This window comes from Micromesistius poutassou (genome assembly GCF_964030765.1).
Source record: "Micromesistius poutassou genome assembly, contig: SCAFFOLD_5457, whole genome shotgun sequence".
Taxonomy (NCBI): domain Eukaryota; kingdom Metazoa; phylum Chordata; class Actinopteri; order Gadiformes; family Gadidae; genus Micromesistius; species Micromesistius poutassou.
The window spans coordinates 1-12,500 of NW_028176978.1; the positions used below are offsets into that span (position 1 = coordinate 1).

The 12,500-nt window shown below is 47.8% G+C and overlaps 1 protein-coding gene across 1 annotated transcript in view; it reads right to left on the reverse strand.

The window, feature by feature from the left end:
- Positions 1-486: 486 nt before the first annotated feature.
- Positions 487-12,500, reverse strand: part of LOC311377422 (slit homolog 2 protein-like) — a gene marked incomplete at both ends in the record, with an annotated part of 12,083 nt that continues 69 nt past the window's right edge. Inside the window, 7 exons of the mRNA XM_084491315.1 lie at positions 487-630; positions 1,542-1,685; positions 3,864-3,938; positions 6,337-6,487; positions 10,194-10,357; positions 10,713-10,856; positions 12,498-12,500. The exon at positions 12,498-12,500 is cut by the window's right edge and continues 69 nt beyond it. Of these exons, the coding sequence (XP_084347441.1) occupies positions 487-630; positions 1,542-1,685; positions 3,864-3,938; positions 6,337-6,487; positions 10,194-10,357; positions 10,713-10,856; positions 12,498-12,500 (825 nt within the window). The remainder of the gene's footprint in view (positions 631-1,541; positions 1,686-3,863; positions 3,939-6,336; positions 6,488-10,193; positions 10,358-10,712; positions 10,857-12,497) is intronic.

The window sequence follows — 12,500 nt, forward strand, 5'->3', positions numbered from 1 at the left end:
CACACACACTGATATCTGTATCTGTGGATGTGTGTGTGTTTGCGTGTGTGTGTGTGTGTGTATGTGAGACTGTGTGTGCTTGCATGTGAGTCAGTGTATGTATACTTCTATAGTGGTGTGTGTGTGTGTGTGTGTGTGTGTGTGCGTGTGTGTGTGTATCAGTGTGCGTGGGTGTGTGGACAGACCCTGAACTATAGGGGACATACTGATAATAGCTGCCCAGGAATCCACCCAACGTTGTCGATATGACGCCCATGAAAACAACCACTCCAGAGGGCTTGGGTGTGTGTGTGTGTGTGTGTGTGTGTGTGTGTGTGTGTGTGTTGATGTGTGACATTGGGGTGGATATGTCCCTCAGCGAGACAAACAGGACAAAGGGGAGACGGGAAGAGAGAGAGAACCAGAGATAGCACGAGAGGGGGAGAGACAGAGAGTGAGTAATGGCGTGACATTAGAAGACAAATGAAGAGAGAGAAAGACTCTTACATGGTGGAGAGAGAGTGAAGTGATGAGAAGGCTCCCGGGGCCAGGCTGGAGATCTGGTTGTCGTACAGCGACAGCAGACGCACCGAGCTCAGCCCGGTGAAGGTTGCGTTATCAATGCAGCTGATCTGGTTGCTCCGCAGCATCCTGGAATAACACACAGATTACATCCACTTAGCCGCCTACAGCATCTGATTCCATGTCTCAAACGTCGTGTTTGTTGAACATTGCTCACAAGCTGAGGCTGAGCTTTGTGCCATTACAGCGAACAAGCTGTACGAGCACAAACCAAGTCGCTTGTTTATGTATGCTATTTCATTTCAAGGCCTTTTAATTGTTTTGAGAGAAAAGCGCAGACAAAATCCAATGGCATACTACGTTAAACAAACAAAATACAAAGATGACAAAGATATGAGCCATGGAAAAGAGGATGGCCAGAGGAGCTGTTCTGAAACCAGACCCTCCATGACTAGCTCAGCCTGTAATGTGGCATTAGCTTTTGACATGCAGACATGAGGCTAAATACGTTAGTTAGCATCAGCTATCTCTGGGATATGCTAACTCACTTAGTGCAGCTATTACTGGAACAAGGAGCCTCTTAACCTAATCCTGCCATAGCTATGATAGCATTACTCAGTCATTAGCTAGCATAAACAAAAATCATACCATTAGGGTAGTCATTTGAAGGTACACATGCTGTTCAGGAGAGCCACGGCCGTCTCATTAGCTAGTGCAGGCAGACAGTAGCCTACATGAACCCTTTAATCGTGTTAGCAGTGGACGTGACCCTCAGGCTCAGCACCGGTTGAAAATCTTCTACGTCAGATGGCGATAACTTATATACACTATATATAAGCTCTTATATACGGCTAGGCTGTATGGCTAGCTGCTGTATGTAGCCACTTGACGACATACAATTGTCCATTCATGTTGTCCATTTAGCGTGACATAAGACACAGAAGGCTTTTACAGGAAATTCAACCTTGGGTGAGGTTTGCATGCAGAAGTTATATGAGTGCATGCTTGCATGCGTGTGTGGCTACTACCAGACTACTCACATGGTTTTCAGTCCAGTGAGTCCTCTGAACATGCGTCCTTGAAGGCCGGTGAGTTTGTTTCCTGTCAGCAGCAGCTCCAGGACTCCACCCGCCCCGTCAAACGCACCCTCGCGGATGTCTCGCAGTTTGTTGTTGCTCAGGTTTCTATATGAAGAAATCAAACGCACCCAAATGTATCTAGTTCGAGGATTTTTTTTAAATAAGTTTATAAGTCATATATTCATGTCACACACACACACACACACACACACACACACACACACACACACACACACACACTATTGTGCACATGCACATTATTATATCTGTTTGCATCTACAAAGACTCTGGGACACACACATTCCAGCTTTAATTGCACAAATCAATCATGTCACTTTAACCCATAACATTTAAATGTCCCTTTAATTTAAAAGCTCCAATCTCCACCGGTTGATCTACTGATAAGCTATTACACACACACACACACACACACCCACACACAAAGGTACACGAGCATATTAGATGAAAACAGTGGGTACAATATGGTGATCTGTATCTTGTTCCTTAATCCAAACAATGAAAGGAATACTAAGATGTGGTCCCATGGTTTAACATTATGAAATGGTGGCTGACCCTTGGCGTGCAACAGCTAGCTAACTTGTCAGCTTAGTGCTGCCTCTTAAAGGCTCGGACAAGGAGATGGAGGAGGTAGGAAACTCAAGGGGGGATGGGGGGGAGAGCGTGGATTGTTGAGAGGGGACGAGAGAACGGAGGTAAAGATACGATATCTGGGAACACGGTGCAAAAGGAAATGAATAGGAGGGAGAGAGCGGGATGACATGACATGGAGGAGGAGACATTAAGGAAGACAGTAGTTAAGGAACAGAGGGATGAGATGAAGATAGGAAATTTACATTTTACAAATGTAAATGAAGATAGGACAACAGAGCAGGAGGGGAGGAGGAGAGAGAGGGAGACAATAGACATGAGGACCAAAGAGACGAGGAGGAGAGGAGCAAAGAGAAGCAGAATAAAGTCGAGGGCAGAGAGAGGAGAGGAGGAGAGAGGTAGAGGAGGTACGATAGAGATGAGGAGGTGAGAAGAGGAGAGGAGGAGGGGCGAGAACAGAGAAAGGAGATGAGATGGAGAAGAGAGGGAGGGTGTAGGATGGGAGGAGAGGAGGGAGAAGAGAAGGGATGAGTCCAGGTACATAGTAATGAGTTTGGTCTAATCTATATTGTTAGTGACACCGCTGGATGGTTAGCAATTTCCTCTCCAATAAATCAACTCCCGTGCTCTGCTCTATCTTCCTCTCCGTCCTCCACACACACACACACACACACACACACACACACACACACACACACACACACACACACACACACACACACACACACACACACACACACACAGATAAGACAAGTTCCATTTTCATTTCATATTCCTCTTCCGTCATTTTTCTTTCTGACACTTACTTACCTGTCTGCTCTATGCCTACAAAATACACCCTTTCACACTTCTCCATCTTTCCGACCCTTCCTATATCTTACCTTTCCTTCACACCCTCTCTTCCTCTCCTCTATTCTACTGTCCTCTTCCCTTCCCCTCGGCTCGTCCACACTCTCCCCCCTCCTATGTCCTCTCCTCTCCTCCACCTGTCTGTATTTACTCATTTACTCCCACTCCCTCCTCCTCTGGGTTGTACATGTCCTGCCTGCTGTGATCCCCTCTCTCCTCCTCCTCCTCCCCCGCTCCGTAATCACCAGGGCCAAATGGAGACAAAGCAGACCTGTGTGATCCTCCATTACAAGATGATTGCAAAGCGGCAGAAGCGCGAGCGTTATGGACCACGTGGGACACCGGCGAGCACATCTTCACCTGCTTTCTCCCCCTCACTGCCCCCCTGGATTCTCAATCTCTCTCCTTCTCTCGGCTGCTCCCTCTAGATTCTCAGTCTCTCCCTCTCTGTTGCTCTCTTGCAATTCTCAGTCTATCTCTCCCTCTCCCTGTTGCTCCCTCTGGATTATATGTCTCTTTGTATGCCTCTGTTGCTTTCTCTAGATTGTATTTCTCTCTCTCCATCTCTCTGTTGCTCCCACAGATTGTATCTCTCTCTCTGTATCTCTGCGCCCTCTAGATGATCATCTCTCTGTCTTTCTGTTGCTCGCTGCTTGTTGTCCTTCTCTCCAACTATCTATTCTGCTGTATGTCTTTCTAGCCCAGTTTTTGTTGGTATCTGTCGCTCTATCCCACTCTCTAACTGTAGCCGTCAGTCTCTCTGGTCACCTCTCTCCCTCTCTGTCTGAAATAAAATAAATGAACAAAGTATTTAAATATACATACATCTTTTTTAGGTTTGGGAGCTTCTTGTACATCCCAGTCGCCTCCAGCACAGCGATATCATTGTCGTTTAACCGTCTGGAGGGGGAGAGAAAGAGAGAGGGAATCGATGGGTTAGAGAACAACACGACTATCTGGAGTAGATCGATCAGTTTATATCACTCTTAAACATCAATGGGTAATGCTTTAAAAAAAATGGCATCAAGTGCACTGAATAGTTTGTCCACTGTATTCATACACCATAGACTTGAAATGATCAAACACGCATACGCACGGACAGGAGAGATATGTGGAAGACAAAATGGCCGCTAGACTTGAAATGGGAGTAAATGAAGACAAAGGAAAGCAAACAGAGGTAAAACACTAAAGAAGGCAATAAATCCTTTCTATGAGGTCATCAATACACACAATTCCCTGAGCCAAGGAAACTGTTAGATAGATAGGAAGCCAGACAACTGCCTAACTGAGCTGAGCTCATTTGTACTTTAAGCAGACAATAAATGGCTGCACTATTTCTTGCTGCTTGTGTGTGTGTGTGTGTGTGTGTGTGTGTGTGTGTGTGTGTGTGTGTGTGTGTGTGTGTGTGTGTGCGTGCGTGCGTGTGTGTGAGAGTGAGATACAGATAGAGCAAGAGAGAGACAGTATTTTACATGAATGACCGATTTTACATTTTACATGACAAAACCCTTGTTGATGTACCTTGTAACACCCACAAGCAAATGTAAAACAACAAAGCACATTTGCTACATGTTCCTGCGTATTAAATCATTTGTGCAAAGTTGATCATTTCTGAAAGGCCCGAGGACATCTTAAACATTTTATTAATGCGGAGGCCATTTAATTCAGCATGTATTAGGAAGGCCTCCTTCAAGGATCTCAATGGCCTGGAGTTAGAGACGTCAGGTGAGGAAAAAATAAGCAAGGGGAATAAGACTGAGAGAGAGAATAAGAGAATAAGAGAGAGAGGGATAGAGAGAGAGAGGGATAGAGAGATAGAGCAGGAGAGAGAGAGAGAGAGAGAGAGAGCGGTAGAGGGAGAGTTAGAGAGAGAGAGTTAGAGAGAGAGAGAGAGAGAGAGGCAGAGAGAGCAGGAGAGAGGGACAGAGAGGGAGTTAGAGAGAGGGGGACAGAAAGCGTTAGAGAGAGCGAGAGAGAGAGGAGAGAGATTGATAAGCCCTCAGCTCTGCTGTAACCTCCTGATTTCCCCTGATAAGGCAAGTGAAAGGCCCATTGACTGTTTGTGTGTGTGTTTGTGTGTGTCTGTGTTAGTACGCACAAATGTGCACATGTGAATGTACGTGAACATGTATGTATGTGTGTGTGTGCGTGTGTATATGTGTGTGTGTATATGTGTGCGTGTGTATATGTGTGTGTGTGTGTGCGTGTGTGTGTGTGTGTGTGTATGTGTGTGTATGTGCGTGCATGCCTGCGTGCATGTGTGTTCGTGTGTTTGTTTGATGATGGAGACTGATATACCCTTTAACCGACCATGAAGGACAAAATTGAGTTTTTTGACACCAAGCTCCATGGGAGTAAAGTGAATGAAGGAAAAAACAGGAAGAAAAGAAAGAAGGGATGGATGAGGGAGGTCGAGAAGGCGAGAGACAGAGAGAGAGAGAGAGAGAGAGAGAGAGAGAGCAGTTTATTAGCTGTTTAAAATGTCAAGCATGGTAGAGCCCTGCCATGTCTAGAGATAAACTTGACGCAATGTTAAGCACTGCATACATTAATAAATATCAACGTAATTACATCAATCTAAAATGAATCCATTCTTATCAATCATCTTAGTTTTTTCTTGTTTACTTTGCTGTGCGTGTGTTTGTTTACTTTTCCATGCTCATGTTTGGATTAAGGAATTCTGCATGACAACAAGCCATGGTTTAGTGTTGGCATAGAATAACAGGCTACAGCGCAACATATTGTCACATTGACATTGAGAGCCAGCTCTTGCTTATTCTATTACCAGGATACATAGAAAATACAGCACATCTTCCGTACACTCCAAGTTCACTACTCATCTGATGCACGTCACAGCATACATTCTGTCACCTGGGATTAACTGAGTATGACCCTATGTCTCTACTGAAAAGTGTCAATGCTCAGCAGGTACCGCTATGATGTAAAGGAGCTGCTGTGAACAGTTCCACAGCCTTGCACAAAGAGCCCTTGGCCCCAAGGGGTCATGGCTCCCTAGGGAACCAATCTCCAGAGAGAGTGAGAGAGAGTGGGAGAGATGAGTAGAGGATGAGGATGATGATGAGGAGAGGAGAGGATAGGAGGAGCAGAGCAGATGAGGAAGAAAATAGGAGGATGAGGAGAAGAGAGAGACAGTGGAAGAGGAGAATGGGTGTGAGGAGTGTGTATGCGTGAATATGCCTGCATGCATTTATGCGTGTGTGTCTGGTGGGCGTGTGTGTGTGTGTGTGTGTGTGTGTGTGTGTGTGTGTGTGTGTGTGTGTGTGTGTGTGTTGCATACAGGTCTGTGGTGTGCTCCGGGATGTGCAGGGGCACGTTGGTCAGCTTGAGGTTGGAGCAGTCCACCACGGTCCCCTCACACCGACATCTCTCTGGACACACCAGGTCCTGGAAGCACTCGCCACTCAGACGACTTCGGTAGTCCTCCTGACCTGGAGCAGGAGAGGAGGAGGGGAGGAGGAGAGGAGGAGAGGAGGAGGGGAGGAGGAGAGGAGGAGAGCAGGAGAGGAGGAGGGGAGGAGGAGGAGAGGAGGAGAGCAGGAGAGGAGGAGGGGAGGAGGAGGAGAGGAGGAGAGCAGGAGAGGAGGAGGGGAGGAGGAGGAGAGCAGGATAGGAGGAGGGGAGGAGGAGGAGAGCAGGAGAGGAGGAGGGGAGGAGAGCAGGAGAGGAGGAGGAGAGGAGGAGAGCAGGAGAGGAGGAGGAGGAGAGCAGGAGGAGGAGAGGAGGAGGAGGAGAGGAGGGGAGGAGGAGGAGGAGAGGAGGAGAGGAGGAGGAGGAGAGGAGGAGGAGAGGAGGAAGAGGAGAGGAGGAGGAGAGGAGAGGAGGAGGAGGAGAGGAGGGGAGGAGGAGGAGAGGAGGAGGAGGAGGAGAGGAGGGGAGGAGAGCAGGAGAGGAGGAGGGGAGGAGGAGGAGAGGAGAGGAGGAGGGGAGGAGGAGGAGAGGAGGAGAGGAGGAGGATGAGGAGAGGAGGAGGGGAGGAGGAGAGGAGGGGAGGAGAGCAGGAGAGGAGGAGGGGAGGAGGAGGAGAGGAGAGGAGGAGGGGAGGAGGAGGAGAGGAGGAGGAGAGGAGGAGGGGAGGAGGAGAGGAGGGGAGGAGAGCAGGAGAGGAGGAGGAGGAGAGGAGAGGAGGAGGGGAGGAGGAGGAGAGGAGGAGAGGAGGAGGAGGAGAGGAGAGGAGGAGGGGAGGAGGAGGAGAGCAGGAGAGGAGGAGGGGAGGAGGAGAGGAGGAGGTGGAGATGATTGGGGAGGGGAGAGGAGGAGAGAAGGAGGAGGAGGAGGGGGAGAGGAGGGGGAATGGGGAGGGGAGAGGGGGAGAGGAGGATGAAGGGCAGAGAAAGACAGGAGGAGGGAGGGAGGAGGACGAATGTTAAGGGGGGAGTAGAGGAGGTGGGAGGGAGTGGAAGAGGTGAGGAGGAGACAAGGGATGGAGGACGAGGAAAGGAGAAAAGAGGAGAGGATAGAAGAGAGGAGAAAAGAGGGAGTAGGAGTAGGGTAGGGGAGTAGAGAGCAATGTACATACTTCCGTTAGATCTTTTACATGAAATAATTGTTGTTCATTTGAGACGGATACAATAAAAGAAACAGATTCCAAAAGAAAAAAGAAAAAGCAGCACACACCCACACACACTCACACACACACACAAACATCTTTAAGGTTGATACAGAACAGAAGGGTAAACCACAAACAGGCAAATATTCACATTCACATTGACATCATTAAAGTTGAATAAAGGCACCCACATGTCAGGATAGCCAAACAAAAAAACATCTTTTGTTTCACAAAACCCTCTAACCCATCGATTTGTTTCACCATTTCGATGCCATCCATACTGAAAATAAACAGGCAACCAATCATTTTGAACAGCGTTTGGGTTGATTACAGCCTTTCTCACACAGATCCACCAAACATTTGAGGATTTTCTTTAATCCAGACCTCAGACATTTGGACGATGGAGAAGCTGCTTGATGTTGGTGAATCTCGTTTACAAAAATACGGCAGCTTCATGCTCGCTAGATAAACAGCGCTCTGACCCAGGATGTTCTGGGTTCAACAGGGTGACCCCATGGGCCCAATTAGGCTATTTCCATAAATATGATCAGTTATTATTTATAGCTACAGAAACCCCGTTGACCGACCTTGTGTTTATCACCCTCTTGTGCGACATTTACTCTTTATGGTTCTCTGGGTTCTCTCTATCTCTCCCTTTTCCTCTCTCTCCTTCTCTCCTTTCCCCTCTCTCTCTTTCTATATCTCTCCCCGTCTCCGCATACGCTCTCGTGCTGTCTGATTTCCTGTCTGTTCTGTGTGATTATTTTTTGTCCAGTTCTCTTCAGGTCACCATAACTTTCCTCTGTGTTGGACTGGATTGAAGTTTTCCTCTTCTTAAGATATCTCTCGCAGTGTCCCCGGCCGTTATGGGTCTAGTCTGTTCACTGTCTGACCTCCTTCAGCCGCCCAGACCACCTACAGTACAAAGGCTCCCTTACAATAAACAGGACTGAAAGCTGGACTCGGACAGCGTTTTGCGGTTCGATCACCGGGCTAATGTAATGTGTTCTCAGCGCGAGCTGCTGGACTCCTGCGGACGACGCTTTCAGAAGAAGCATGGCGATAGAAGGATGGAGAGAGGCAAGGAGGGAAGGGGAGGTTAAACTAAGGAGGGAAGTGAAGGAAGGCACGATGCTTTGGCCAAAGGAACGTGGGGAGGAAGGCAGAGAGGAAGGAAGGAAAGGATAGAGGAAATAAATACAAAAACATATTTCACATAGAAAATCCTTTCACGGCCATGTTGGCCACGCTATAGAGGAGCAGCAACGGCTGAGGACTAAAGGAAGGAGGAAAGGGAGGAAGGATGAGAATGAAATGGAAGACATTTGGGGAGAGACAGGTAAAGTGCATACTGAGGGCTAAAGGGACTCGTTGGACTGGCTGAGGGGACAGGTGTGTCAGGCGGCTCCTTGCGTGCGGTTGCCACGGAGAGGCAGGTGGGCGTGTGCCAGGCGATCCCTGGCGCTTGACGGAACCATGTGATGTCACAACAGGAGGGGGCCACATGGTTAGATCAAGCACAAGAGACAGCTGCACTTCACAGGAGCAAGGTGAGCCCACAGTGGGCTGCACCAATCAGAATACAGATCCATACAGAAAAGGAGGCGGGGCAACAGGGAGCTGCACCAATCAGAATACAGATCCATACAGAAATTATGGAATTGATGGACTACCAGCAAATAGAGCTGGTGGGATGAAGTGAGTGAAAGAATAGGAACAGTTTTCACGGGATCCAGACAGGGGGAAGGAGATGCAAGCAGCAGAGGGCGGGACCAAGGGATGGGCTCATTTTTGTTTTCTTGCTGTTGGTTTTCTTGCTTTCCAACGTAAACACATGATTTGCTTAGGAAAGTTATCTACTATGTCATTTATTAAGCTTTACATTTTCATGAGACATTTAGAGGCCCTCTCTGATACAAATTAGAATATGGCAGATTTATTACATGACTGTTTTTGAAAGACATATAAACTGGGAAGGCTTAGCAATTTCCATTAAGTTGAATTACCTCAAAACTCTTTAATGTCGCGACTCGCCGTTTCTTTAATGACATTACTTGCCTACCATTACCGTTTGGGTTTCCCAGGCTCTCATGGTACGCTACAGCCTAGAGGCGAACGAGTATTGCAGCTGACAGGAAACAATGTTTCCTACGACTTCTCCTTGTAAATCAATCCTGTGCTTGTTTTGTTTCACACGCCTGTTTTAGATTGATTTAAACGTCAGGGAATATCCTCACAAACAAAATCAACAAGAACAGGCTGTATGTGATATTAAGTGCAAATTTATGTTTGTTTGTGCATGCGTGTGTGCATCTGGAATTGTGTCTGTGCAAGTCTTTGTATGTTTATTGTCTGTGTGTGTGTGTGGGCAAATATGTGAGCGTACGTGTGTGCATGTTCATGGGAGATCACATGGATGCTTGTGTGTGCATGTGTGTGTGTGCATTTGGGGATGTATACTTGTGTGTACATGTGTGTGTGTGTGTGTGCATTTGGGGTTGTATACTTGTGTGTGCATGTGTGTGTGTGTGCATTTGGGGTTGTATACTTGTGTGTGCATGTGTGTGTGTGTGCAGGTAGCGTCCTACCTGTGCACCTGAACTTCTTGCCCTTGACCTGGCTGATGCGCTTGTTGGCCAGCCTGCGAGGGTGGCTGCAGCGCGCCCCACTGGTCTCGATGGGGTTGTCCAGCAGGTAGTCTGCCAGCCACTTGAGATGGCAGTCACACACAAATGGGTTCTGGGCAAGGTGACTGCAGAGGAGGGGAGGAGACGCCAGACACACAGGAGACACCAACACAGTGTCATAGATACAGATACACTGACGGACAGACGGACCTGTGAGATGTGCTGATACAAACAGGCCGGCGGACAAACATTACAGAAGCAGATGTATACATTGAAAGATAAATGGACTGACCGACAGGCGGCCAGAGAGAAAGACGGACAGACGTACAGACAGACCGATAAGAGAGATGGACAGACAGGCAGACAGCTAGGCAGACATTCGTTACAGATGCAGATACAGATAGAGTGACAGATGACAGGGAGACAGACAAACAGAGAGAGAGACAGACAGACCAAGTGACAGACAGTTGTACCACGTACAGCGTTTTGATGGCTCTCAGCGGGGTGAACAGGCCCTTGCTGATGCTCTGCAGCTTGTTGTCGTACAGCGACAGCAGGTTGAGGTTCTGGAGATCCTGGAAGGTGTTCACCCTCAGACAGTTGATCTTGTTGGCATTCAGCAGCCTGGACGGCAGGAGGACCATCAGGGTTAAAACCATAACATCTGTGTCCCGGTTGCTTGGACTATCGAACCACAGTGCTGATTCGATAGTCTTTTGTTGTTATGCCAAACTACAGACATATTCATCCTGGCCCTCTTTTTGGTATAACGTCAACCTATTGTATATTCTGCTCACATCCTCTCTTCTCCTACCCTCCTCCCCTGATCTCCTCTGCTCGCTTTCTGTCCCCTCCTCTCCCCATCTCTCCCCTCCTCTCCTTTCCTATGCGCTCTACTCATCTCCTCTCTCCTTCTCTCATCTCCGCCACCTGCAGTCTGGCTTTCTGAGAGCGGCCTAACCAGGCATAGTGGATTAATCACTTTGGGAACACCTAGCGAGTACACACTCTGTCTCACACACACACACACACACACACACACACATGCACACTTACACACACACAAATAAAAAGACACCATCACTCAGGCATCATCACACACACACACACACACACACACACATACACACTCACATACACACACACACCCATAGACACACACACACACACACACACACACACACATGGCTCAAGCATCCCAGCCACACCTCATTAGCCAGCCAGAGGGGGAACTAATTACGTGAAACTGCACCAGTGACAACACAGCAGCACAGACAACACAGCAGAACCCATCCACCTCAGAAGGAGCTCACCGCCTCCAGAGAAGACGCTAACAGACTCAGAACTCACTAAAACCCTCCAAAGAATACACTAACAGCCTCAAAACAGCTAACAGCCTCCAGATCATATGCTCAATGACTCCAAAGTAGCAAACAGCCTCGTGAGAAGATGCTAAAATAGTCAGGTAGATAACAGCCTCAGAAGGAGCTATGAGTCTCAGAAGGATCCAACGGCTTCTGAGGAGCTTACAGCGCCAGCCAAGAAGCTTACACACTCGGTAGCTTACACACTCGGAAGGAGCTAACAGCCTGAGAAGACACTGACAGAGCTAGAGAACACTGACAGGCACGGAGGGAACCAACAGTTCTGGTTGAGTAACAGAGCTGGCGGTGGCCTGGGAAGCGCTGAGGTTTAATTGACGCAGGCTTTGTGTAGACACGCTAATGGCTTTCATAAGGCGACCACACATGTGGCAGGACATGAATGTAAAATAAGTCCTCTTGTCTGTCTTTATTTAGTAAATAATGGGTTTTAATGCGAGCAAACAAACACACACACACGCACACACACACACATACAAACCCACACACGCACAGGCACACATACAAACACACACATTAATTCATATTATTTATTTTCCTCTGTGTTGTCTTTGTTTTTTAATACCTCATTATTATGATTTGTTCTTTTTTACGTTTTGTTAATTCATCTTTCTAACACTCTTTTTTAGCCCCTCTCTCTCTCGCCCCCCCCCCCCCCCTCCCCCCTCTCTGCTACTATATAATGATATCACTTTAGGACGCAACGGCCCAGAACATTATCCATAGTTAGCTCCATCTGCGGTGGACTGCGGCAAATACCAGCACCATATGCCCTCCACAGACATCTCCACCAGGCCTAGAACAACGGCACGCTCTGCACTGGGATGAGCTTCAGCAGTTGTTTATAGGAGTAGTTTTATCTTCATCTGCAGGTCATACTTACAGC